Below are 27,973 nucleotides of genomic sequence, written 5' to 3' on the forward strand. Positions count from 1 at the left end.
TTGGAAGAGGTGTTTTTCTGGCTGGCGGCTGCAAACCCACAAGCCGTATAGCAAAACTCTTAGCACTTTTAAAGGTTGGGCATAGACCTAAACAATCTGTATAGAATATGCAGTTCCTACTTCTTAAATCACCGGGGGGGGGGGGGAGGAACATTACCTAGATGTCCAATCCAATATATTTAATATTGACAAAGATTCTAATTAGTCACAATTAACTGTGAGAACATTAATAAATAAAAGAAGTTTGGAACTATAAATAGTTCTGAGCCATTAGGAAAGTGAAGCCACAGACAAAATTTGCTAAGTAATTTGTGAGTAATTATGTATTTTGTGATTTTATACTGTAAACTGTGCTGTGATTCTTGGATAAAGGGTGGTATAATAAATAAATAATAATAATAATAATAATAATAATATATTATTTATACCTTGCCCATCTGGCTGGGTTTCCCCAGCCACTTTGGGTGGCTTCCAACAGAATATTAAAATACAATAGTCTATTAAACATTAAAAGCTTCCCTAAACATAATAATAATAATACAGTGGTACTTCGGGTTACATACGCTTCAGGTTACATACGCTTCAGGTTACAGACTCTGCTATCCCAGAAATATTACCTCAGGTTAAAAACTTTGCTTCAGGATGAGAACAGAAATCGTGCAGCGGCGGCCCAGCGGCAGCAGGAGGCCCCCTTAGCTAAAGTAGTGCTTCAGGTTAAAAACAGTTTCAGGTTAAGAACAGACCTCCAGAACGAATTAAGTTCTTAACCCGAGGTACCACTATAATAATAATGTCATGAAAAACATTAGAAAAGTAGTCCTCCTGCTCTAAAGCACATTAATATGTATGCAGTATTCATGTAACCAAGACAAAAAATATATACCATATTTTTCGCCCTATAAGACGCACCAGACCATAAGACACACCTAGTTTTTGGAGGAGGAAACCAAGAAAAAAAAATATTCTGAATCCCAGAAGCTAGAACAGCAAGAGGGATCGCTGCGCAGTGAAAGCAGCAATCTGTCTTGCTGTTCTGGCTACTGGGATAGCTGTGCAGCCTGCATTCGCTCCATAAGACACACACACATTTCCCCTTACTTTTTAGGAGGGAAAAAGTGAGTCTTATAGAGCAAAAAATACGGTATATTCTCAAGTGCTGATCATTTCACTATCAGTGCTTTTGCATTCTTACGTTTTTGAATCCTCTGTAAAGCACTTGAAGTTCCTTCTTTGTGAAATTGGTTTGTGCCTCAAGTTGTTCTAGTCCTTCTGGCCGGTAACATACTGTGGTCATTTCCAATTCATCTTCAACTTTATCTAAAACAAAGACAGAAAGCTTTATTTCAGGCACAACTCTTGGATTTCAATAAGTGATGGAAGGAGTTAAATGTAATACTAATTAATCTTGAAAATAATATGAAACACTAATAATAAAATACAGCACTGTATTCATCCAGTTTCATCAGAAATGAAATCAAAACTGACAGAAGCCATACCTCACATTTCTCTTTAAGTTCACCTGTATTTTTACAACTTATTACTGTACTCAAAAGTTGAAAACCTTAAGTAGTTACAATCCAACACATTAAAGATATTTTATAATACCTTAAGATGCTTCCAGTTTGTCGAAAAATAGTTTCCCTCAATAATACACAGAGTTGAAAATATTCCACAGCATGCAGTAATATTTTAGAACAATCGTGATATCACAGAGTGCAATAGGTGTAACATGAAACCAGACATGCTTAAACATAGTAGACAAAAGCTGTGATCCCAAGCATACCTTCATGGCAGTATATACCACTGAAACTGATGCAACTTGCTTCTAAGTAATATGTTTAGGATCAGGGTGAACAATGCCTACACCGAGCAGGAATGGAAATTACTCTTTTTCTTTTGTTGTGCAACAAAAGAATTTAAAGGGTTGAAGACACAGCCAACATGATGTCATCGGAAGATCAGTGGAGATTCACCCGAGTTCCTGTCTAAAGTACATACATGTTTTTCAGCTTACAGAAGCAGCAAGGAAGTAATGGAGTGGGGTAGTGTACGCTGTGCAAAATATATTTTCACTGATATGAACGGTACATGAAACACAAGAACACTGCTATACCGAAAAGTCTGCCTTCCAAGCACTATTTGCCTACTTTTTATTATTATAATGACCAGGGGTCATTGTACTTGTGTCTATTACTAAATATTTGTCTGTGTGTAGTTTTGAATGGTGATTCTGACCTTGCACCCTCTGCCGGCTCAGTGAGTTTGTTTCCATCAACTCCAGCCAGTTAATAACCTGGCTTGGGTTGATAATCAATAATCATGGATGATGTAATCCAGCAACATCTGAGGGGGGCACAGGTTCTTGACCCTTGCTTTGAACATGCACGTTTAATTCTCCAAGCCTATTTTCATTGTAAAACCCCAGATCTCCCTCTCTCCACCATGCGTGCACACACAGAATTACTTCACCCTGCTTGTCTTGCCAGCCACAGCAGTTCTTCTTGCTGCCAAGGTAAATTGGTGTATAGGTATTCCTCAGAGCTAGAACAGTTGTTTTTAATCATCCCATTTGCTCTCCTAACATTTTCATATTTAATAGTGTCCCACTAGAAATATTGGCTATGAAGAAGAGGGAGGAAAGGAATAAGACAGGGGAAAATTGCATGTGCGCCCCTGGGGTTTTTGACATAGCCTGCTGTGCCATTAGAAGAAAGTGAGCCAAACAAATTTAGAGGATTCCTTTCTGTTCTTGGTGAAAATGGAGAGAAACAAATGCAACAGGCAAAGAGCAAGCCATTCTTTAAAACTGACAAATCATTGCTGAAAAATGACCATTTGTCTCAAGTCCCCAATAAGCCCCTATCAAATTCCCTGCCCATTTTCCTTTGTCCTGTCCTGAAACAAAATCATATCATGTTGGCTGGGGGGAAAGAGATTCCCTCCCTACGATTCTTTAGCGACAAAGAAACAACACATATCAAAACCCCATTGCCTTTATTTAGCTGTGTCTGGATGCAGAAAATTCCAAAAGGGGAGAGACACAGATGCGGGGTTTACAGGTAGTCAATCCAGCCTTAGGGAGTGGTTCAACATTTAGCAAAAATGTTCGACGGGTGAAATGTCCCTCGTGGCTCCAACTCAAAGTCAGGAACATCATCACCTCTTGTCTAGCAGTATGGCTGTTCAGTTGTCAAGGGCGCAGGAACCTGCCTAGAAAAATAGGTTACGACCCCAAAGAGGAACAGCAACAAACATCCTGGTTACTGCTACCAGTCATGAGGTTGGATTTACCCCATGTGGATAATTAACCTGCAGAGATTGAGGCAGATGGACCTCATAAAGAATAATGAACAATAGTCACCAGTGGGAACACATTTTCCCTGAACCTATATACACAATAACTGGTTGTGAGAGGGAGGAAAGGAAGCTAGAGTAGGGCTACTAGAGTGCTGTGCTAGTGCTTATTCCTTGGTTCCTGCCCTCCGTCGCCCAAGTAGAATGTAGCAGAATGTTCCCCTTTGAGTCTGTAACAAAACACAGTGGGTGCAGTGGCTGTTTGTTCTGCTCCATATATTGGAGCTCTGCTCATGAGTGTTTTACCACTGGCAATGGTCAGAATGCATAAATGTGTTTGGGAGACACTGCTCCTGCAGTTGGGGTGGGTGTGTTACAGTAACATAATTCTGACAAGTTACAGCAAAACATTCCCTCCCTCTCTTCCCCTTGTAACCCCCCGCCCCAATCCGTTCTATGTTCTGGGGTGTTATCCAAACCCTTCGGAGCAGATTTGGGGGTAGTGTAAATAGTGCATTGGCAGATGAGATGACAGGGAAGTTGTGCTGCTGGTGCGGAAGTTGTTCCATCCATAAATGTGGATAAGCCCTTAGTCGGAGTCCACCCACAAGTTACCTGACTGTTTGCCGGCTACCAAATGTTAACAAGCTTACTTTTCCAGTAGAGAAAGTAGCAAAACCAATGAAATAAAACAAACAAAAAGGTTTGATGGCTTTGTTCTCCCTGCTGATTTCATTGAAATTAGATTTTGGCTGAAATTCTGTAGAAGGGAACTTTGCATAGGTCAGTCTGATTTCCTAGATGAAGCATGGAGCCAGAAGTCCAAGAGAAGTGAAAAAGAGGGTGCAATGTTCAGTCTGCTACCATATTCAGAACACATTTTCCAATATATGCAGCCCTATAATTCACAGGAGTCACACAAGTAGTGCACAAGAGGCAATGCTGGTGACTTAGGCTACAGGATAGATAATGCCATGTAGGTGGCATAACACACAGCAGCAGTTGTTGGTACCTAACCGTAATGTTCTTCCAGTTCATTCTAGGTGTGGCTGTATAGATGCGGCATGGCCCATAAGTTCATAGTCCTTCATCAGCATAGGCATTGCAGCTTTAGGCCTGAGCACAATGCATCGGGCATTTGAGTCACTGTCATTCATTATAGACTGCATTCTCAGTGACTTGCCTGTAGAGACAGTGCTGCTTTCTCTAGAGAGGGTTTGCCGAGCCAGGGCCTGCACCCTTGGCCCTGCACCCTTGGCGGAGGCCAACCCTACCACTCCCTAGTTGCCCCCCTGCTTGCACAGAGACATGTGAGACATTATATGGTTATCTTATTTTTGGTGACAATAATGCACCCCTACTTTTATGTTTAGGCTGGGATTACATTATGGCAGGGGCTATTACTGAAAATACATTAGGAGATATCCACCCTGAACATCGGCTGTATTTGCTGATTTATTCACACTTATAACATGTTCACACCTTCTGTATCTCATCAGCAAAACCATCAAAGCTTTGACTCCTTCTAATTGCACTTAGATCTTTTACAAGTATGTAGTTCAGATATTTCACACTCTCAAGTGTCTCTCATTTAATACTTGCTTGTCCACTCCTGAGACAGCCATTAAAGCCTTTCTTGTTCCCTTTAGTGGCTTTCATTAACACTAGCTTCCCTGCCCTTTAATCCCTCCTGCACCCAATCAAGTCTTAATTGACTCTACATAATTTTATCTGGTTACTTCCAGCTATTCTAATTTGCAATAAAGCATCTTCTGTGGGCATCCAGGCCTTCTCTTGAAGCAGTTATCATATGAAACCATAGCCATTCAGTCGGTGCCTCTTTCCTTTTAAATTACACAACAGAGTAAGAAAACGTTATGGCTTGCATCCAAAGAAGCACCAGCAAAAGGGGAGGGGGGGAAGGTGACTTTCCCATACTCTCTCCTCCCCTGGGTAACCCTCCAAACCCTCTCCTGAGTGTTGGGGGATCCTGATGAGTGAGGTGGGTAATTGCCAAAAATTCCCTCAGCCCCCTGTGTCCACCTCATTTCGATGGATTCTGCAAACCTTGGAAGAGTCTTGTGGGGGGAGGTGAAAAGTTGCTGGAGAAGGTTTTGTGGGAAAGCCACCTACTGGCAACCTCCTTCTTCCAGCAGTTCTCCAGATCCAAGCCACAATCAATAGCCTTCATATTACAGGGTAGTGGGGTGGAGGGAAGCAGGTAAACAGAATGTTGAAACTTGTCATTCAGGACTGCAACAAACCAAATGCATTTCTTCATTCAGGTATCAGTACAGTGGTACCTCTAGTAACAAACTTAATTCATTCCGGTGGTCCGTTCTTAAGCTGCGACCGTTCTTATCCTGAGGTGCGCTTTTGCTAATGGGGCCTCTGGCGCGTGATTTCTGCTCACATCCCGGGGCAAAGTCCGCAACCAGGAGAAGCTACTTCCAGGTTAGTGGTGCTCTTAACCTGAAGCGTGCATAACCAGAAGTGTTCCTAACCAGAGTTACCACTGTATCTGCATCATTATAATTCTTTAAATGGAATATGGTGATTTTGACATAACAATAATGTGCCTTAATTAGAAATACCAATGAAAGGGAAAAGTATCAGCCTTTTTCTAACTACTCGAACTACAAATCTTTGCTGCTGTAAAGAAGTTACTTACCACTTCCAGATCAGTCTTCAAAACTAGTTCCTAATAAAAGAAATTCATTTCACTGATGTGGTCCGGCACAGGCATATTGGAATACAGACAAGAGAGGAGAGCAAAGGTCATCTAGTTCTCCTGTGTTCAGCCAACCTGTAGTTTGGATATTGCCAGCTTCAACTGCTGTGATGATGGCTGAAACAGCGGTTTCTCATTCCTACCCTACGCTCATTCTCAGCTGTTCCTCTACTGAGAGCTGCAGTTTTGCTTAGGGATGCAATGCAAGGTGATCTTGGCTTTGGAGAGAAGGAGCTAGTAATGGTTGAAAGTTATGTGTTATCTCATAATAGGAATTGTGGAAAGTTGGCTTCTCTTTGAAGGAGGTCCTCTTTGTAACCTTAGTAGATTTGGCAGTAGTTGCATCTGAGGTGGTGGGAAGACAGAGAGAGACCTATGTTGATTAAGGGGATTAATTAGCTACTGGTCCAGCAAGGAGAACAGGGTGAAAGCAATTAAAGATCTCCTGACCCAGGCCCTCTCTAGTCAAAGTAATGTGGGGTGTGTTTCATCAACTACCTATCATCTCTTAAAAGTGTTACTGCTTAATGCTTATTTTTTGTTTTTATTGATTCAATATTTAATCTTGGATTAAAACGCAAACAATCACTCTATAATGGTTTATGGTAACCTGGTTCAATGTTGTAATGTTGCATGTTACTCTCTTTCAATTAGGAAGATCTAGCCGGATGAGGTTGATTGGATGTGACCCAGTTATGTCTGACCAGTTTCCTGGCACAGCATTAGTGGGAAAACTGATGGGCAACAGGGTGAATGAAGTCACTTGGCTACACAGGTTTCCCATACACCAAATCACATTGTTTGCTGGACTCTAGGTTAGGGGATTTTGCTTTCATAGTGCCCTCCTTGTTTCCTGGTAGAATCTCACTGGCCTGTAGGTGGTCTCTGATCCAGTATTGAGATTATCCAAAACACTGGTCTCAGATAACTTCAAAATCCATACTGAGGCCACTCTTGCCAATGATGCTCAGGTTTTCGGGACTGCCCAACTCCCAGCACATAGCTGAACTGTCATGTGCTGCGCACTCTCATCTGCAAATTTATTTGAATTTTGATATAATTTGCTTGGGAGCAGAGGAGATTAATGCAACTGCCTTGTCATGAATTGATGATGACTTGGTTTACCAACAATGGCATCATTGGTAATAATTCCTGTAAAAATCTTGTAAATGAGGATATAAATGTAATTTCAGCAGCTTCCAGTCCACAGTAGGAGTATTTGAAGTGTTTGTCCCCAGACTGCTGCTGGGATTTTTGTTCATGTTGTTGAAGTCTAAGTTTATATTTGGAACAGGGTGGTAGCTTGACTGGGTGATATAACTCTGAGATGTCCTCTCCAACTGAAAATAGACGGCACTGCTCCATGGTATAAAAGGTAGCTCCAGGCAATAAACCAGCAAAAGTAAAATAGTCATAACATAAGTAGTGGCAAATTTTGGACAAATCCAAATAAGCATCAGTCTGTGTTTATTTTAGAGACTGATGCATGGCGGCTATAGTGGCAAAGCATTCCTTCTTACTTCTGTGGTCATTTAGAGCAGAATACTCAATGGCCCATTGTAACATGTTTGCAGAACACTTTGTGAATAAAATCACTCTCATTTCCATTGACTTACACCCAGGTTGTCTTCAGGGCTGTGCTATGAGACCTTGTACTGCAGTTGCTTGGTTGCTTTTCACTTACTGTAGCCTGAAGATGTGGGCAAGGTTCTTGAACCTATCTGCATCATGGCCTTGTCCAAACTGACAGGATTTTAAAAGATACCCAGTCACTCTAAAACTTTCCTTGTGGCTTCCCAAAAGCACCTCAAAGTAGCATGGGCTTTGGCTGAAGACATGGGTGAATTCTAAATGAAGTCAACACAGTTTAAAGGAATCAAGACAAAAAACATTTACTGAAAGACAAAATAAAGATTCTTAGCATATAAGAATAACAAGGAGAGGTTGCTAGCATGTAAGCAGCTTCTGATTGGAGCAAATGTATAATGGAAATCCTCTATAACTTCTGGGGTAAAACCTTCCCTGATTACCTATGGCTATTCTCTGCACAATCCCAGTATGGCTTTCTTGCCACCTCTCTCCCTACTGTACAAACTCTTGTTTGCCCCTGAGATCATGCCATGATCTGATCTCTGAACACCAGCTACACTCAGAAAACAGCTTCTGGATACATGACCTCCAAAATATACCAACACCCTCCCCCCCCCCCCAAAGAAGATAGAGGCTTTCTATCCTCAATGAAATCTACCATCACCCATTTTGTTTTCTGGTGCAGTGATTAACAAATTAACCCCATTAATCCCCAAACCAACAGATAATATTTGTATTTCCATATAATATAAAAGCAGAGTCCATACAATCAGTCTACAGTTCATTTTCTTCGCAGTTCTGTTTCCAAATTATCAATCTGCTTCAGTAAATCTTTCCTATTCTGTTCCTGTACTTCACACACACACACACACACACACACACACACACACCCGCCTCTAATGAATGTTTTACTATTATCTCAATCAGTACCTGTAGAAATATCTTCTGATTGATGAGTTCTTTCTGGCACATCTAATTATTACAGCAGATAGGTAAATAATATTATCCTTACCTATATTTATCACTAACATTTATAATATGCATGGGTACTTGTCCTACTGTTGTTTTACATATCTTTGTAATTACTAGTCATTGGAATCATATCTCCGCTTGAATAAGTTGTGTGGGAAATAGAATAAAAAGTATAATCTCTTGGATACTTAAGTATTGATATAGTATCTCCCTGAATCAGTTAGCACAAAAGCCCTCATGTTTGCTTATACATTAGCTGGTAATTTACTAGCCTGTTTCATATTCCTTGAAATATTTGCCTTTTTTGTGTCTCTCTGTGTGTAATCTATCAATCTTAGGAACTTGAATGAAACAGTTTGGCTCCTCAGTAATAGTTAATAGCAACAATATTACCTGTCTTATTTAGGGACTTAGCCTCTCTTAAGAATCTTGTTACTTAGCACTATTTAGTTGCACAGCTGTGGCTTCTATAAAACATTTTCCTTTTCTTTCTCTTCACTACCCCCGCCCAATTTTCTTCTATTCCCTCTTTTTGTATAAACTAATGAACTGGTATAATTGTAAACTAATGATAGAAACAATAATATTGGTTGGAATCCTTCTATATAAATTTGCTGTTCTTGGGATATCTGATCAAAACAATATTGATTATTTAAGAGCTATAAGAACTAAGAAATATTGTTTTATCTTTTCTTTAAAGAAATTATTGCTGATTATAGTAATGAAAATATTTGAATGGACTTTTAAAATGAATTAAAATAGTTGTTGATTAGATTAAGAATTACCTTAAGATAGGATGATATAGAATGAGCTAAAGAAGTGGAAAGAATGGGATGGGAAGAAGGAAATCAAAAGGGAAATCTGTGATTTTTTTATGATAGGGAAGGAAAACAAGAAAGTCAGAGAGAGGAAAAGACAAAATCATGTAGGTAACAGCAGAATAAAAGGGAATTTTCCAATGAATTATACAAATATGAAGAAAGAGCAGGAAAGGACTTACTTATGAGTTCAGAAACTAGAACAATATAGGAAAACTAGAGCAGGAAAAGGATAACTTAAAGCAATTGCTTCAAGAGAGAGATCAAAAATTTATGGGACAGATTAATGAGTTGTCAGGAATGGTTTTTATGATAAAAAAATTCAAGATATGCATAGCCAAGTGCGAATGCAAGAGCAAATGGTTAAGAAAATAAAGGAAGTAATTGTGTTGTAGAAAGAAGAGAAATTACTACTGAACACAGTTTATACAAACATGAGGTCAATAAGTTCCAATAAAGGGTGAACAATTAGTTTCAGAATTGAGACAATTAAAGCTGAGAGGTCTTCCAGAATAAATTGAATGTGACAATCTGGTTGGCTATTATTTAAAGATATCTTAGAATTAGACCAAATGTGTAAAATGATCATTGAGTAGGCATACAAAATTATTTCATGTTATGCATAATGGAATAAACTTGATTGTGACACTTTTGTAAAATATATTAGCTTCTGAGTTAAATATGCTATTTTTAAGAAACCGAGGCCAAGAAAAGAATTAAAAATTGAAAAACTTAATATTGAGGTTTTGACAGATGTGAGTTTGTACATATTGTAAAAGAGAAGAGATTTAAAATGATTGACCATATATTTGAGAGAAAGAGACATCCAATATGGTACCCTTTTAGTCTTAATGTTCAAATGGACAAATAATGGGTGGTTGTCTGGAATGTGGAAGAGGCGACTCCGGTAATAGAAATGATAGAAGAAACAAATCCCAAGAAAGGAATCTCATGATAATTTATAAAATATAGGAAACTCAGTTGAATGCAATAAGGCTTCCAAGTTGGGTTGCCAGTAAACTTTGTTTTTGTTACTATTTACTGGACTTTTTTCTCATTGTAAATAAAATAAACATTTTTCCTATTAATGTTTGGGGGATCGATGATGTTATAAAATGGAAAAAAAGTCTTTTCAAAATTAAAAAAGACAAAACTGATGTTGTTTGTTTCCAAGAAACACATATATAGAAAGGTTATGAAAGCTTACTTAAAAACAGATTCCTTGGGATAGTATATGCTGCATGTGGAGAGAGAGAAAAACAAAAGGAGAAGTAATATATATAAAGAATCAGGATTGGCAGTTAAAAAAATCAGTATTCCGACCCAGATGATAGGCTCAATTTACTGAATTTAAGTGGACCACTGGGTAAGTATATGTACCTAATGTGGATTTTTAAATATATATATATTTTTTCAAATATTAGCTGACTTTGCTGAAAACAAAATTATATTAGTAGGAGACATGAATGGCTGATTTGATAATGTCTATAGCTAATGTTTCCTAAAGGAGGGCATGGTGAGATCTGTTATAAAAATAAGCCCTTATTGGTCCATGTTTTCCAGGAATTCTAGGCTCGTTTTGAATATTTCACTTACAGACAAGGCAATTGGGTAGATTATGGTAGATCGGCTACAAGTTCTTAATGGACTGCCCCTCAACTTTTAATAATGCATAGATTCATTATATTACTTGTATGCTGCCTTTCCACAGTTCAAACCAGGTTCAAGGCAGTTTACAATATGAAAAAATTACATAGCTACAACATAACAAAAGTAGTCATAAAAATAAATAAAACATTTAAAAGGACACAAACACACTGAACAATTTTGACATAAATAACAAGATCCTGAGATCTTTGGATGAAGGGCAATATATAAATTTAAAAAATAAAATAAAATAAAATAAAATAAAATAAAAAACAATTCCCACCCTAGCCCAAGAGTCTGATCAGCACCCTCAGCTTTTTGTAGCTGGGTCAGTCAGGGCCCTACCCTCCCAGCCCAGGTGGAAAAGGCCTTCAAGGCAGGATGTTGGTCTTCCAGGACTGACAGCCAAGATGGTCTCTGGCGGGCCCCGCCCTCCCATGCCAAGAGGGCAGGGGAGCAGGTCTTCCAGGACTCACAGCAATGATGTGCCATGTAAATAGTCTTCATGATTATGCAACACCATCTCAGATAATGCTGGCTCCTGCCAGTAGCATCAGTATACTCTGTTTCTCCTTTGACGCAAGCATTACTTACATGCCATTATTGGGAACCTCATCTGTGCCCATTTAATTAAGACTTGGTGAACTAAGCCCTCTCTAGATTTACCACATTCATTAGAAGCCATTTTCCTCAAACTATTTAGGGGAAATTCTGGTCTATCAAAAACAAATATTTTTTTTCATGGGGCGCATTTAGATTCCTTGCTCAATTGCATTACCTATAAATTTTTCAGCTCATCCCTAGATTGTACAGGAATGCAGGGTGCTTACCAATTGTGAGGATAAATGAATTTTACATTGCCTGTATGATAAATTTCTTTTCATCATGTAAAAGCAATTATGTAAAAGAATGTTCTTGAAATGACCACCATTAGTTGTAAAACTGCCATGAACTGCATGGACGGCAGATTTATCACTAGAGGAGAAAGGTCTAATATAACAGGTAAAATTCATTAGAAAGCGGTTTTCATATTAGCTAAAGGTTCCTTCCCACTTGCCTGCAACTTATATTCAGAGTTTTTTAAAGCCAAAGAACCTAAGGCCAACATAACCAGTGGTTTCCTTAAAGTTCTCTAGTTTAAAATACATCTTGCCTTTCAACAGTGAGTGGCTGTGGTAGGAGTCTCAAATAAACCGCCAGTGCTATCTGTATTTCTCCAAAGCATGTTATAGCTTTGCTGAATTGTGCTGTCTTTGTGACAAAGTCTCTAATTTATTCTAGTATTTAATCAACTGCAACCACAGAAATGGCTCTCCCTGGCTTGCTTCAGATTTATTTATTTTTTACAAAGTCACGTATCTCATCCATGACAGTATGGATGAATTAGTACTGAGAACCAGCCCCAGACATAATGATCTCAACAGGATCTGTTTGTCTTGGATTGTAAAATCTTGATTTTCCAGAGTTCCTCATCACAGAGGGAGCCTACACAAGTTGAAGCAGGGTCCCCTCTTCATAAGGTCACCTTTCAATTCACAGAGGGTTATGGGATGAAGGGCTCAGCGTCAATACATTAGTATTGCAGACAGCTGCTGGAACATCTGAAGAGGGCAATAATCTCTTTTGGATGGTCGCGTACAGATACCAAGGACATATTTGAGAAATAAGGTCACATATTGAATATTTACTACACAGCTTGTTTAGTGGTTGCAAATGTTCTCTTAAGTTGTGCTTCCTAATGATATGCTAAGAAATCTCACAAACTGTGACTAAGCTTTAATAATGGGGTAGAGGAAAATGGTGGGAGACCTGAATTGATTTACCCCATATTTCTAGCTGCTTGTCTTTGTTCCAGCATTTTGAAACAGTTTACCACAGGTAGAATCACACAATATATTCTGTGGCAACTAACACATCAAAAGAGTTCACTCTGTATTAAATGCTGAGCATGGTAGGATGCCAGAGGTCAGCAGCTGTCACCTCAAAGTACTGGCCTACTTTTCCCAGGTTTAAACAAAACCTTAGAGGTAGGAAAGCAGCAATAACGATTTATATCATTGTTAAATTCATAATGGGGGAAACTTCTTCTTTTGAAAGTTAGTCAAATTGATTTAAATTTTACCTCTCTGAGACAGGTAATACCACCGGGCGAAGTCTAGGAAAAAGTAAGAAAACAATTTAACAAAAAAAGACTACATACACTTTTTTCTTTTCGTTTCAATGTAAAGCTGGATGGGATCTATTCTTGATGTGAAGAGGACCCTATTTTCTATATGATATGTCTGATTCTTGTTCATTGGATGTGTGACATTTCTCATTGCATGGCCCTGCCGTCTTCCCCAGATGGTAGTATCAAATGCAAGGCGTCCCTCTCCCTCATATGAAACCATATGACGATGAATGACAGTACATAAACAGGAAGGCAGCATGCTTTTAGTCATGCAACCATGCAATCAGCAGGAAAGCTCACAAAGAAAGAGGACAGAGCAGAAGAGTTTTGAGGAACGGTGATCCCAGACACTGTGCTAATAAAAATCTTTCGGAGACATAAGATACGTGTTGTGCAATTTGAAACATCTGTTAAAGAAACTGGAAAAGTTCCCCTTTTCAAGAAGAGAAAGCTTTAATCTTCTGTTTTCTGGTCAGCACTTTTAAGCAGCTATAGGAAGGAAGAGTGATTTATGCAAAGGAAGCAACCCCAGGTAGATTTCAGCTTTACTAACCAAAGTCATCAGAATAATTACATTTTTATAGCAATAGCTCAGTGCAATGAAGATTTTTTTTTGGGGGGGGAGGAATAGAATTATTAGTAATTAAGTAGAAAAGATAAGACTATCCCCCCCCCATTGGAGTTAATTCACACCCAACATTCCATGTCTCAGTTCAAAATCCTGTAAATTAGATTGCAGTCAACTCCCATAGGAAAAATACAATGAATTAGCAGCAACTTTCACAATATACGAAGAGCCAACCCCTTTTCATTCTTGCATTCATGGAGCAGAGGTCCACTTCTGTGGAGATCCAACTTCATTGCCATTGCTTTGCCCCCTTTCACTTTATGTTAGGTGAGACCCTTAACATATGAAGTACCTTCTCAGTTTCCACTTTCATCACATTCTCCAGACCACAACAACCAGTTTTTCCCCATCCCTTGAAAGCCACTAAATAAGTCTCCTGTGGATTGCTTATATACATCATTTGTCCGAGTGCAACCTGTGGTGTCGCATGAATGTGTTGCAATTTACAGCCCCCTTGGAATTGGACAAAAATTCTATTAACACTCTCAGTAGGGGCATACACAATTTAATCAACCACAAAGAACAAATTCTTTCTTAACCCAGGGTGGAAGAAACTCCAAGTGTAGTCAAAAGTTAGGGGATGTGTGAAGAAAACTTGTATTCTTAACTGTCTGCCGTGCTATTTGCAAGTTCACTTTGCACCAGCACCGTTAACTGCAGTTTGCAAAATCCTACATATATTGCTCGTGTGAATTCCATTTTAAGAATGTAAGAAGCATGAATTGGGTGATAGTACTGCAGTATTATTTCTGTTTCCTCCAGCACACACTCACAAACACACACATGTAACAAAGAGAAAATCAGATTAATTCTAGCTTAATTGAGCTATAACTACATTCATGCTGCAGCTCCTTTCTTATGCTTTTTGACAAATAGGTAAATAAAAATGTGATCTGCTGTATTAACACACTGTATAAAACAGATTACATTCTGAATTCCTGCTGATAATGCACACAGTGAGTGACATTCTACTTAACATGTGCATTTCCTGGTTTGTTGTTGTTTTTGCAGCTGCTGTTTTTGCAGATTATAAGGACAAAGATTAAAACAAAAAGAGAGAGAAATACTACAGTAAGTTTAAGGTAAAAAGCCCACATGACATTTGGTGTTTTGGGAAACAAAACAGATACACAGAATTCTGATGTTGTCAGTCAAGTTACTTTGCCTTTAATAGGAAAAGTTAGCTAGGAGTATGAATAAAAAACACTGCAATGAAGGTTCCAAAGGGGAAATACAGAAATCCTATTAGTGTGGGTTTTTACAGAAATAGGTTTGTGACTATTATAAACTTCTTCACAAATCTCTGCCTCCCTCATCTCATTTCGGTACCAATACCAAGTAGGGATTTTTCTCTAGCTCCCTCTAGGCTAGAAACAGTCAGGAAATATTTTGAAAAACAATTCACAGTGAGAGGTACAATATATTGGAAATGGTTAGGGATATGCTTTTAAAAATGTTTGTTTCTTTGTTTTCAGGTCATTCGTAAGAATAGGTACTGATTGTTAGAGGGAATTCAGAACCCCCTAGCATGGTTCAATGTTCAGCTCAGAGATTAATTTGAGTTAGGTCTTATTGCTAGAGTTCATGTAAAACATTAGAACTAAGATCTGCTAAGGAATCCCTGCTGGAAACTAGATACTTTATCATGGTCTCAATTATCTCTGTGGAAGCTACAATGTGTGGATTGGCCTACTGTAATGTGTTCTGCTTGAATATAATTCAGAAACTTAGACTGGTGAAGAATGCATCTGCCCAATGTGTGAGAATTAACCTAGTCATTTTACACCTGTGGTATAAAGTTGCATAGGTCACCAGTTTTCCTTAACCCAAGGTGGCTTGAACCTATAAAACTCAACATGGATTATTTCCGGGAAAGACTCCATGAATATGGATTTCCCCAAAGCTTAAGATCAGACAATGAAGCCCTACTTCAGGTTTCAGCAAGACTGAAAATTGGCATTTTTACACCACTCTTCATCAAAACTGACACCAAGAGGTTTCAGAAGGTTAAAAAATGCCTTACAAATTATGAAACCCACATGTACTAATGCATAAAACCTAAATTGTGATCCCTCATTGACGATTCATTCAGTGAAGGGGAAAGAATCCCCAATGGAAGAAGTGTAATAATAAATCTCTTCTTCAGCGCTCAAGAAGTTCCAAATCCAAGAAGCAAAACAATATATATGGCGGTATGAAAATGAGGGTCAAAGGTTAATCTGGATGGGATGACAGACCTCTTCCTTTCTCAGAAAGGGGTGCTGGAAGAAGAGGCTTTTGCTTTTGGAGTACTGGTCCAATTGGTCCTTGATGGCTTCATGTGACAGGCCTGTTCAAACATGATTCCCTAAATCAGAAATGGTAATATTTTCACCTTGTGAAGATTTACATAATAAAAAAACCAAAATATTAATAAACAAGATTTACATAATAATTTAACAGTAAGTACTTAGGATTCTTCAATTCAATTTCACACGCACTATCTACCGTACCTTTCTCTCTATAACACGCAGATTTTTTCTCCTAAAAAGTAAGGGGAAATGTCTGTGCATGTTATTGAGCGAATGTATGGTCCCTGGAGCCGACTGGCCCGAGCGCAGGGGCAAAAATCAGGCAAAAATTCAATTGCGCGCATCAGGGAGGAGGGGGCTCTGTGAGAGAGGAAGCTGTTGCTTTCCTGCATTCTGCCTCAGGGTCTTACTGCCCACCCTCTTCTGTTTCGGTTGCTGTTTGCTCAAACAGAACAAAGAGCAGGCAAATCCCCTCCCCTCCAGGCAAGCAGAGGGGAAAGGAAAGGATCGCGTCCTTCCTTCTAATTCCTCTCCGTGCTCAGGTGCTGCTGCGTCCAGGGAAGCATTTTAGGGACTCGCAGGCAGCTGGAAAACATGCAGGTGGGAGAGAGAGAGAGGGTTGCCTCAGGTGTGTGTGTGGGGGGGGGGACTTTTGCCTTCCTTTCCCCCCTCCCATTATTCTTAGCCAGCTGCTTCTCTGCACACCCCTCTCATGCTCCTTGTCCCTTCTGTGTTTTTCCTTCCTTCCCCACTTAAAACGTGGTTACAAAGCATGGATCCACATGGATCCTCAGGATCTTTGCATTGGGTCACCCCAAATTCACCATCAGATCACATAGCATGTCCATGGTTACAGCCTGCACCAAAAAAATCACGCACCCACTGTTGCCTGGGGTCACAATGGTGCAAAAACGTGGTTACAAAGCACAGATCCACAGGGATTCTCAGGATTTTGCATTGGGCTACCCCAAACTCACCATCAGATCACATGTCTGTGGCCACAGCATGAGGCACAAAAATGATACATCCACTGTTTCATTCAGAATTCCCCCCCCCCTTGTTTTCCTCCTCTAAAAACGATGTGTGTGTTATGGTCAGGTGCGTGTTATAGAGCGAAAAATACGGTATATCTATATATCTATAAATACTTGGCAAAGGTAGCAACTAGTGGAAGTCCACAGTTCCTACAATGGAAGACCTATTGGTTCATTGAGCTCAAACAGTGGCAACAAACAGAAATTCAGCTCACTGCTTCTCCTACTTCCCAGCCTTGACCTTGGGCTTGCCCACACTTCTGCCCATCCTCTGCCTAGAAAGCACAGGTCTGAGTGCTTTTGTGTTTGCCCCATAGGTTTCCCCTGGGAAACTCACTCTTTACCACTGAAACAGAACAAATAACAATGGTCTGATTCAGCAATAAACTATGGGTTTTCCTGGAGGAAAGAAGGGAGGCAAACGGATGTGTGGATGAGCCCATTAATCACCCATGCACTGATAGTACATAGGCATTCCAATTTGCATTAGACATTGTTTGTGTGTGTCTATATGTGGACTAGAAGTGTCTTGACCTCATTTGCATTTGCCCTAATTGTCAGGTATCTACCATAGTTGCTCTGGTTATTTTACATGAACCTTCCTTTGAAGGAAGCAAATAGAGAAATTGGTTTGCTGGTAATTTAGTATTCTGACACACTCCCTTGTATTTTATAAGAGATATTTTTCTCTTCTATTCTTCATGGCCACTTTTTGTAAGATGCACATTTTCATTCTGCCAGAGAGTTTCTGCCAGAGAGTTTCTGCCATCCAATCCCGCAAAATGAGCATCTGTGGCCTCTGCTCTCTTGCAGGAGAAAGGTGGCTGTGCATAAAAGAGCTGTTTCCGATCCTTCTGTTCTATATCTTTTTGGTCTATCTTGAATGAATTAAAATCTCAATTACTCTGCTTTCCCCCTCCATTTAAATATGCTTGAATTTTCCTAGTGGAGTCACAACAGTATAATTTGTGGCACTAATAAATCCTCATTTTTAGGGGCTGCCAGTGATAATATGAACAATATGTTCACTTGGCTATGCCTCTGAATCTAAGGAAGTAACTCTTTATATTTCACATACTGAAAGAAAATGACAAAGTGGTAAGTTGGGGGTGTACCAATCACTAAAGCAAAAATGAAACAAAAAGCCTATTTAGTTAACAAATGTTTCCGCAGTTGAACATGTTTTGCATGTATTATTGGCCTCCAGAACCACACTCCTCTCTCTTCTCCTTCAGCTCTACAGGAAGTCCCCTCTTTAAGTACTTCCCCTTCACGCAGGAACTATGCACATAGGAGGGGAAACGATTAAGCAGTCCTGTGCTGTAACTGGCATCCTCCTGTGACTGCGTTTCAATTTAATAATATTTTATACTAACTTTCAAACATATTGTCAAAGTAGCTTAAAACAAAATATCAGGGGATTGGACATGTGCCTCATACAGTTTGGTTCCCATATTGCAAGTCAAAAGCTTGGAATTTAGGAGAAACTACCCTATCAATTCTGTATCTTTTATATTCTATTGAACAGATGTACACTGTTTATGTTGCTGTGAATGAAATCAGAAATTATAATTCAGTATACAATGCTAAACTAACTTTGGCCCTTAAAAGTGTACCCATAGATTGAACTCTCAGAGGTTAACAACACTCTCTTATTACTCAGACAGCCCAACAAAGAGCCTGAATAAATCCAGTAATTCAGCGGCCCTGTTAGCTAATACATTTCTTTTATGGCCTGGGTGGGTGATATGATCCTTTTTAAAAGTCAGGATTGCAATGCAGTACACACAGTGACTAAAGCAAATATAAATGAAGAGATATAAGTCGTGCATGAGGGATTTCCTGTTCTATTGAAATTGCTTTTTCCACTTAACCCCAGAAATATGAGAATTATCCACCTGTATAAAAGCAAGGGATTGTTATAATGTCTCATGCTTGCCTCTCTCACTGAATGTAACTTCTCTAATTTTGCACTGCCTGAAGAATAACTCCCTACCACCTCTGACCAGTTTGGTAATGCAGAGCAATTTGTTGGCGCAGCTTATCTGGAGTTAACCCCATAGTGCAATCCTGGAGGAACTACCAAGAATACAAAATGCATTAGCAAGCATTTACTCCCTGTGCTACTCCCTGAACGGTAGCTGCACAATATGATTAGAATACTCTTCTCTTTCCAAAATAGATTTGTTAATGACTCCACAGGAAAAAAACACAAGCAAACCAGTTTCTCCCAGTCACAGAATCCCCACATTTTTCAAGCTCTCAGTATCAAGCTCTCAATATATCAAGCAGAGGATAATTTCAAAACATTATTATTATTATTATTATTATTATTATTATTATTATTATTACTATTACATTCTTATTTGGTTTTCCTGCTTGGCAGGGGGTTGGACTCGATGACCCTTGTGGTCTCTTCCAACTCTATGATTCTATGATTCTACTATCGCAGACACATGGTAGAAGGGCAGTTTAAAAATACTTATAACAAGCAAACATGCAAACATAGACAAACCATGGAGGAATTATCATATTCATCTTCTGTGTACTACATCCCTGCTCTTCACTTTGCCAATACATTTTGGTTTGGCCTTTGATCTGTGGATTTACTTTTAATACACTTCATTTCCAATAAAGGGAACTTCAATTTCATTATTTGATTGCTGCAAATGACCTATTGAAATATACGAGTATGAATATTTTTCAAATTACTCCCTATTGGCTCAAGAAAACCATTTAGCTAATTAAGTGAATAATAAATTATCATCAAAATAAGACGATAGCAAGTGACCCTGCTGCTCTTTCTCATATTTACTCAGCAGGACTCATTGATCTCTGCACTTCATTAGTAAAGAATAAAGTATATTTGATCACAAAAAATGTGAAATTTCATCACTATAGAATAAACAAATGCAGAGTGTAATAAAATTTGATAGCGTCATGGTTTCTTCCTCTCACAGTAGCAGCCTTGGAAGGCCAAGAAAAGTCATCCTGCACAACTGTCCCATTTTAAGTGGGACATCCCAGATTGACAGAAGCTGCCCTGACTTCCGATCCCAATCCCTGACGTGCCATTTTGGCTTCATGCTCTGGCCAATGCCAGAGCACAGAACCAAAAGGGTGGGTGGTTTTGTGTCCCGCCCTATGGCATGAGTCAGTTGGCTCACACCATAATGTGGGATCACAAAACAGAAGGAAAACGTACAGTACCCCAAAGGTCACCACTGTTTGGCACCGGCTGCAGAGGAGGATGACGAAGGTCTGGGGGGGCACATAATGGAGATTTATTTATTCATAGTTTGTTGGGATTCAAATTATTCCAACATGCCCGGTGGGTGATCGCTCTTGACATTCCTTTGAATCTAAGACAGGCTCTCAGTAGTCTCTCAGCAGTAGCATTGCTGCTGCATACCAGAAGAGGGAGGGGTGCAGTGGTAGCCAGTCAGGACTTTACAGAAACACCAAGAAGAACACCAAATTGGCTGGGAGGCATTTGCTGCCACTCTCCACTCTATTTTACTTGGTGAGCCACTCACATCTCAATTATAGGAGTCCCACCACCCAACATTTTGTGCCCACAATTTCTTACATAGCCCAGGGGCATTCAGAGTGTGCCTTTAAGTCTTCAAAACATTTCACATGCACAATCTCAGTAACTTTTCTAACAAAAAATATTTTATTTATTATTTGCATTTTCCAGTCACCTTATAAAATGAGTTTCTAGGCAGCATACACAATTAGAGGGAGTGTGTGGTGCCGGGGTCAAAACCACTGAGCCTCATTGGGCTTGCTGATTGGAAGGTCAGCAGTTTGAATCTATGCAATGGGGTGAGCTCCCATTGCTCTGCCCTACCTTCTACCAACCTAGCTGTTTGAAAGCACACCAGTGCAAGTAGATAAATAGGCAGTGCTGTGGTGGGAAGGTAAACAGCGTTTTCGTGTGCTCTGGCTTCCGTCACAGTGTTCTGCTGCACCAGAAATGATTTAGTCATGCCGGCCACCTGACCCGGAAAGTTGTCTGTGGACAAATGCCAGCTCCCTCGGCCTGAAAAGGGAGATGAGCACCACACCCCATAGTTGCCCTTGACTGAACTTAACTGTCCAGGAATCCTTTACCTTTACCTTATCTTACACAATTAGGTTTAAACAGAATTGTGGGGGAAGAAGTACTATGGAAAAGGATCTTTCAGTTGTAGCCACCCTCCATCCTTCAGATTCAGGGGCACTCAGAGGTTGGCTATTATTGTCTAGGGTTGGAATGCCTGCTTGGCCCCGCAACTGTGGGTGCCCGGGGCCATGGGTGCAATACAGCATGCATGGGCAAATTTGTGGGTGCCCAGTCCCTTCATGGGGAATTTTGTGGGTGCTCGGGCACCCAAGGTCCCAGGGAGTGGGCACCTATGGTCAAGAACAACCTTCAGGTCCCTTTGGACACTGTTGGCTATAGATTCCTTAAGTATTAATGATGCTGTTAATTCAGCTTACCAAAGCACAGACACTTGCATTTCTTATTGAAACAATGTGATATTTACACCTACCCATTTGTCACACTGTTTGTGTAAAAGCTGATATTAGGCCTATTAAACTATCCTAGATATTCTCTACATGCAGATGACTCACATGGATACCCCTTGGAACATTAGTTCAGCTTTACGTGCCATCTGTGGAGCGTAACCCTTCTGTAAGGTGTGAGTTCAGCAGCATTGGTGAAACAAGAAGACACTATCGTAACTCAAAATTATCTCGAAGCACAGAGTGAAATATTAAAACGCTTGGAGGGGGACTTTTATTGTTCATTGTCCAGGGGTGTATTGCTGATGGTACATAATCTCTGAATGGAATTTCTTATGGAAATCAGGTCTAGCAATGTGAGAAGTCTGTCTTCTGAATCTACCATAAGAGAGCCTGAATTCAGAAGTGGGCTGTTCTTTAACAGCCACTGAGCGCCCCACAGATGACTCATTTGCTAACACTGGAATTGCTTTCCATAGGAGTGCTATCCCAAGGTAATGATTATAGGGATACAAGGGTTATACAGAGCTCCTCTGAGATGTTTAGAAATTGCTGAGCTCATTTTTCAAATCTGCTGTGGGATCACACAGTCACTGAAGCACACTTCAGCAATTCATGAGCCACTAACAAAAGGCACTGCACACCTAATAAATAATATAATGTAATAAAGGCCAAAGGCTTTTTAAAGGGACAATTTAGAGCTGCCACACAGTATGCAATCAGAATTTGTGCGCAAAGTGTGCACCATTACTGCACACCTGTGCATTTTCCTTGTGTTCATGCTTCCTTGCTTAGATTCACATATTAAAGAAGCTTATATAGATTGGGAGAAAATCCTCAGAAATCCAAGGCAGACCTTTTAACATCACAGTAATCCAAGTTTATGCACCAACTACTGGTGCTGAAGAAACTGAAATAATTTGTTGTTGTTGTTTTGGATATATTCCTAGTATTATCCTACCAGATTAGCTGATATGATCTGAGTATAGAATCATAAAATTGTAGAGATGGAAAGGACCCTGAGGGTCACCTAATCCAAAACCCTAATTAATCTTCATGTTTGTATTGATATACATGAATGATAAAATACATTTATTGAAGTAATTTCTGCTTAGCGGCTTGCTCATTTCACCATTTGAAGAAGCACTGGAAGGAAGAGATGAGGAACAGCTAATAGAGATACTAAACTCTGCCCCTGAGCAGAAAGATCTTCAGAGACAGAGAACCAGCTAATGAAAATGTACCGACTACTGAAGAGAATAAAGCTGCTGGGCCCTTAAGATCCATTATGTAGTTCTGACAGGTTTTTGAAGACATTATTTTTGTTAGATATTGCACTTTAACACTGAAGCTAGGCTGTGTACAAGTAACAGCAAGTAATTGATTCAAAACAATTACTAACGAAAGGTTATACTATCAAAAATTTGCTACCACCTAAATGTACAGACTTGGGTTGAGGGTTATACTCATTCTGTACTGAGATATATACATTCTGTATATTTAAAAATATAGATATTGCCTAGATCAGACCAGAGATCCATCTAGCTCAGCCTTTGGTAACCTGGTGCCCTCCCAAAGCTGTCTGGCTCCAATTCCCATAATCTCTTACCATGTTTCTTGCTGGTTAGGGATGATGGGACCTGTAGTTTAAAACATCAGCTTGGGGAAGGCTAGTCTAGCATGACTCCAGCTGTAGTCAGACAGATATCTTTTGGAAGCCCACAGCCAAGATGTAATGTTGTCTCTAGGATACTGTCCCTAAACATGGAGATTTTATTCTTAGTATTTATGTTTAACAGCTATTGATTGAAAAAGTAATTCAATAAATTCTAAGGCCATGTCCATGTGGATATTCAGTTTCCTCCCACGTAATTGAACAATGTGGAACCTGGATGCTGGAAATAGTAACCCACCAACACCTCTATTTATTTGCTTGATTTTATGGTGGGGAACATATAACCTGCCAGGGGATGTTACACTCCATAGTTAGTACTCCCATCTGTCCCAGCCATCATGGCCAATGGTCCAGACAGATGGGAACTGCCCAACATCATCTGAAGGGCCACAACTTTCCCATCTGTAGTTTAGATTAGGATTAGGTCCCATCTCCTCCTAGAACAGATACAATAATTTTGGGGGATCCAGATTACATTGTTGTAGTCCTGTATGAATGGAGTTGGGAACTAGCCATCAGGTGCTACACAGTTTCTGTTTTAGTAGAGACCTCAGGGCACCTCTTCTTACTTCAGGCTGTGCTAGAGCTGTGGGAGTAGAATCTGAAAAGCACTTGGAAGCCTGAAAAGAGTATGCAATAGCATCAGCCAAGGGCTGGTCACAGGTCTCAAACTGTGATCCATTTTTATAAGTAGATCTGAGAGACTCTCCACAATGTCCTTAATAAATGAAGCCCTCACCCAAGCACTCTGAATTATGAATGAAGTAATTCAGCTTTAATTGTTTTTCACTTTCTTGGAAAGGTTAGGGTGAACTACCTATGAAGAGCCCAGATAATGCATTGCAAACGAATGCCTTATTCCCTGCAGAACTCTTGTAGTTAATAAGGGTTCGACCTCATTGAAAAGCACCTTAGACATGTAGAGTTTCTTGATTTATTAATGCCTTGGATTTCGTTGTGTCAGCATGTTTTAAGCATCTGAGCAGAAAAATGAAGGAAGCAAATGGCAAATGGATTGAACTGAGGCATCAGAAGTGATTGCCTAACCGAAGGGCAGGCAATCTTTGTGATATCAGAGTTCTTGTGAATGAAGCAATTTTGGGGACAGGGATGGGATGATGAACACCTTTCTACTTGCATTTCAAAGATGAAGTCAATTTCTGACCCAGGATCAGGCGTCTGTATTTTATCTCACTGTGCAACAGACAGAACAAAGATGGATGTAATGACAACTTGCCTGCTATGGATGAAGCTCCCAGTGGTGCATTTCAATTCAGCACATGTGGATTAAGCTCTAACTCACTCAAATGAGGGTATTTTGTTCTCCAGCACCAGCTCTGCATTTTCTCCACACTGATGTAAATTAACTGCAGAACATTCAAGACAATGCAACAATGATAAAAGAGAAGAAAACTAAGAATTGGAAATTGGGCTTTTCAGTCAGGAGGGTCTCCTACATACATAGGGAAAAAAGGAGAAGCATGAGAGTGAATGCAGCAGCATGGGACCTACTTAGATATGGTCTGATCCTAGGCCCTAGGGGGTGTCTACATCTATACTGGAACTGGTTATGATGTTTCCATTGTTTTAGCACTTGTTATTTGTTGCCCTGGATTCCTTTGGGAGGCAGGGCAGGATATAAATTTAATAAATAAAATACTACTGCATCTACTCTGGTCTTTCCAACCTAACTGGCACTGTGTGTTTCCTTATCATTAAAGAATTCATAATCAAAAATTGAATTAGCTAAGTTTACTTAATTTAACATATGAACATAAAGCATGGGTGGAAGTAAGTGTCACACTATTATAAATGTTCAGCCTATGCAAGCATTTCAGCTTGACAGATGGAACAATTCTCCAGTGGGGGCGGCAAACGGGGAGGAGAGAGGGGAAAGCCCTGTTGCACAAGTGGAAACTTGTGCGCTGATGAGGTTTGTTGGGTGAATACTGCCTAATAATAAGTCATCTTTGGAAGAACAGAATGAAAAAAGAAGGTGCAACATGGAAACTGGTCTCCAGCAGATATACCTTTTGTAAATCTCTATTTACTCTTATTTGTGTCTGTGCAAAAATGTCAGCTAGCTCAATTTAGGGGAGATGAGATCTGTGCTTTGGAAGTGCATTTAAGAAATGAAGATTATTTTGTCAGCAGTATAAAAAAGATTGGAGAATACAGAAACTAAATGTGATGTAGAAAAGTTACTGAGTTTGATGACTTGATATGCCAGTTTCCTGGTTACTTGTTACCGAAAGATGGTGTAGCACAGAATAATGGCTAAAAGTGGGAGCTGTGAGCTGGGAAGACCCTGACTCATTTCAGCCACAAATGTATTACAGCAGCCTAAACAACCCACTGGGGGTTTTCAGCCTTAAGCACCCTCCTCCCAATTCAGATATGGTATCAGTAGCCAGCTCAGTAGGAAAGAGTAGCAAGATAATGTATGTGAAATCCTTTGAACACTTTTAGCCTACATGAGTAGCATCATAATCATTATTATCCTTGGAATATGATCATAAAGAAAAGATAGCCTTTGCTGGTGAAAGACAAAGTAAGCTTAAACAGCAGTTTGGTAGCACTCAGGAAAATATGTGGCAGGTGGGGTGAGGAGCTGCAGCTGCAAGGAAGGAAATAAGTTCATTCCAATAAAATACAGGAAGAATTAACAGAAGGACTCAGGAACTAAAGCATGTGGGAGAGAGACTGGATGACAAAAAGGGTTTATCTGTAGCATAAAAAGCAGATGGGAAGGGACCCAACATTTGCATCAAGAACAAGTGATTGCAGGCATTACCCAGGAACTTCTCAGAGGGAATGTTATCTGCTCACTGATATGACCAACTGACTGTACACCAATCCTGTCACAGCAATGCCTCTCTAAAACATCCAACTTCTCTAGCCCTCCATCTTGTCAGAGTGGGGAGACTATGTTTCCCCTCAACCAAGTCTGACACACAAACTGAGCAAACCTTGCTGTCTCTCAGAGAAACTGAAGAACTCAAGTAGTAGTTAGCACTGTGACAGCTTAACAAGAGCTGTTAAGCTAATTTCCTTAGGTAGGTGCAACTCTTGTGATTGGCTGTGCCCAAGGACCTGGAAACAGAACTCCATAAATATCAATATTTATGGGTCCCTGTATCCCAGAGGTGCATAAACTTTTCCCATTCAAAGGCCACATTCCCTGAGGGCAACTTCTAAGGGCTGTATGCCAGTGGCAAACAAGAGCCAAAGGCAAAAGTGAGTGAGGCCAGAAGTAAAAGTGGGCAGGGCAACCAATGCGAATCTTACCTTTCTACAGTTAGCTACATTCCAGACCTGTATCAAAGGTTTCTACATATGCATACACAGCACAAAGAAAGTGAGGAAAGTTGGCTTGCTTCCTGGAGAGGAAAGGGCGTGAGCTGGCTGTTACTTCATCTCTGTAACTAAAATAACTCCTAGTCTTGGGGGAGGGGGGGACACACCTACTCCGAGGTGTGAGGGATGAACAGGATAGGGGCAGTAGTAGCTAGTGATCAGATCCAGGAAAGGATACTTCTTTGTCATCCGTGAAAGGGATTTTGTTTCTATTGGTCAGGCAAAATAACTGATGAAAGGCATGGTACTAGGTAGCAAAGCAGGTGCCAGAGATGTCAGCAGCAGAAAGTCAAAAGAGAGAGACCCAATGGCTCTAGTGAGAGACTAAGGACTCATCCACACTTCCACTTGCCCCCTGCCTAGAACACATGGGTCCAAGAGGTTTTGCCCTTGCCCCACTGCTTTTCCCTGAAGAAAACCCATTTACCGTTTGTTCCAATACAGCACTAAATATCAGGTTTCCCTGGGGAAAAGAGGCATAGCAAACAAAGGATCCCTAACAACAATATATGGGCTTGTGGTTAATTGAACTAATAGAGAGTATTGGTCCAGGATGTTAATGTAGAACGGAGGTGGAATTTCTTTAATAGCACAACTTTGGAATTTCCTCACAGGTAAGCGGGCACAGAGGGAAAGTGGGATGGTAGAACCAAAGTGACCATGAAAAATAATGTTTGGGTGGAAATTCAGCCAAAGTTAACCACTTTTAAGTCTGACTGAGTTCAGGGGGGAGTTAAGCTTGTGCTTGAATCTCCCCAGCAAAAATCAATGTAAAAGTGCTTGACTTTGGCTGGATTGTGCCCATTGACATTTGTAGCATTTCTCTTTGTTTCTTCTACATTGGTCTCAATTTACAATGAAAGGAAGAAAGATTAGTCAGATTAAACAAGCCTTTAAGCTAACAGGGACCCTTGCTGTCAGTTCAGGGCTCAAATGTTTAGTTTTAAAGCCCTTGCAAGGTAATGATGTTTGAGACAATCATGTTTGATTTAAATTGACCATATAATTGTTCTGAGCCCCCCTAGTCAAATTTCCTCAACAAAACTGGATTTATCTGTTTGCCATGCAGTTTCTGCAGCCAGAGGGCAAGACTGTTGATGGAATTGAAGCAATTAATGGATACATTTATTTGGTACTAAACTGCACAGGAGTAGGGCTAAGCCAAAAGTAGACCTTTGGTCACACACATCTCTGCAGTACCTAGAACACAAACAGCTTGGCCTGAGCATTTATAATGAGAGTATAAAACACAAC

General features: G+C 40.0%; 1 protein-coding gene and 1 long non-coding RNA gene across 13 annotated transcripts in view; one reads left to right on the forward strand and one right to left on the reverse strand.

Moving 5' to 3' along the window:
* KCNIP1 (potassium voltage-gated channel interacting protein 1) overlaps positions 1 to 27,973 on the reverse strand; it is a 536,992-nt gene that overhangs the window by 14,456 nt on the left and 494,563 nt on the right. For 8 of the 12 annotated variants that reach the window (XM_083431001.1, XM_083431002.1, XM_083430993.1 and 5 more), the window contains one exon: positions 1,193 to 1,317. In XM_083431001.1, the coding sequence (XP_083287127.1) occupies positions 1,193 to 1,317 (125 nt within the window). Of the gene's footprint in view, positions 1 to 1,192; positions 1,318 to 1,783; positions 3,691 to 10,612; positions 10,643 to 13,174; positions 13,208 to 27,973 lie in introns of those variants that run through there. The other 4 variants (XM_083430997.1, XM_083430999.1, XM_083430992.1 and 1 more) reach the window with 3 other exon arrangements.
* Positions 13,224 to 27,973, forward strand: part of LOC310673081 — a 62,351-nt gene continuing 47,601 nt past the window's right edge. The window contains exon 1 of the long non-coding RNA XR_014508823.1: positions 13,224 to 14,932. This is a non-coding gene — a long non-coding RNA (uncharacterized lncRNA). The remainder of the gene's footprint in view (positions 14,933 to 27,973) is intronic.

This window comes from Podarcis tiliguerta (assembly GCF_965153285.1).
Source record: "Podarcis tiliguerta genome assembly, chromosome: 2".
Taxonomy (NCBI): Eukaryota; Metazoa; Chordata; class Lepidosauria; order Squamata; family Lacertidae; genus Podarcis; species Podarcis tiliguerta.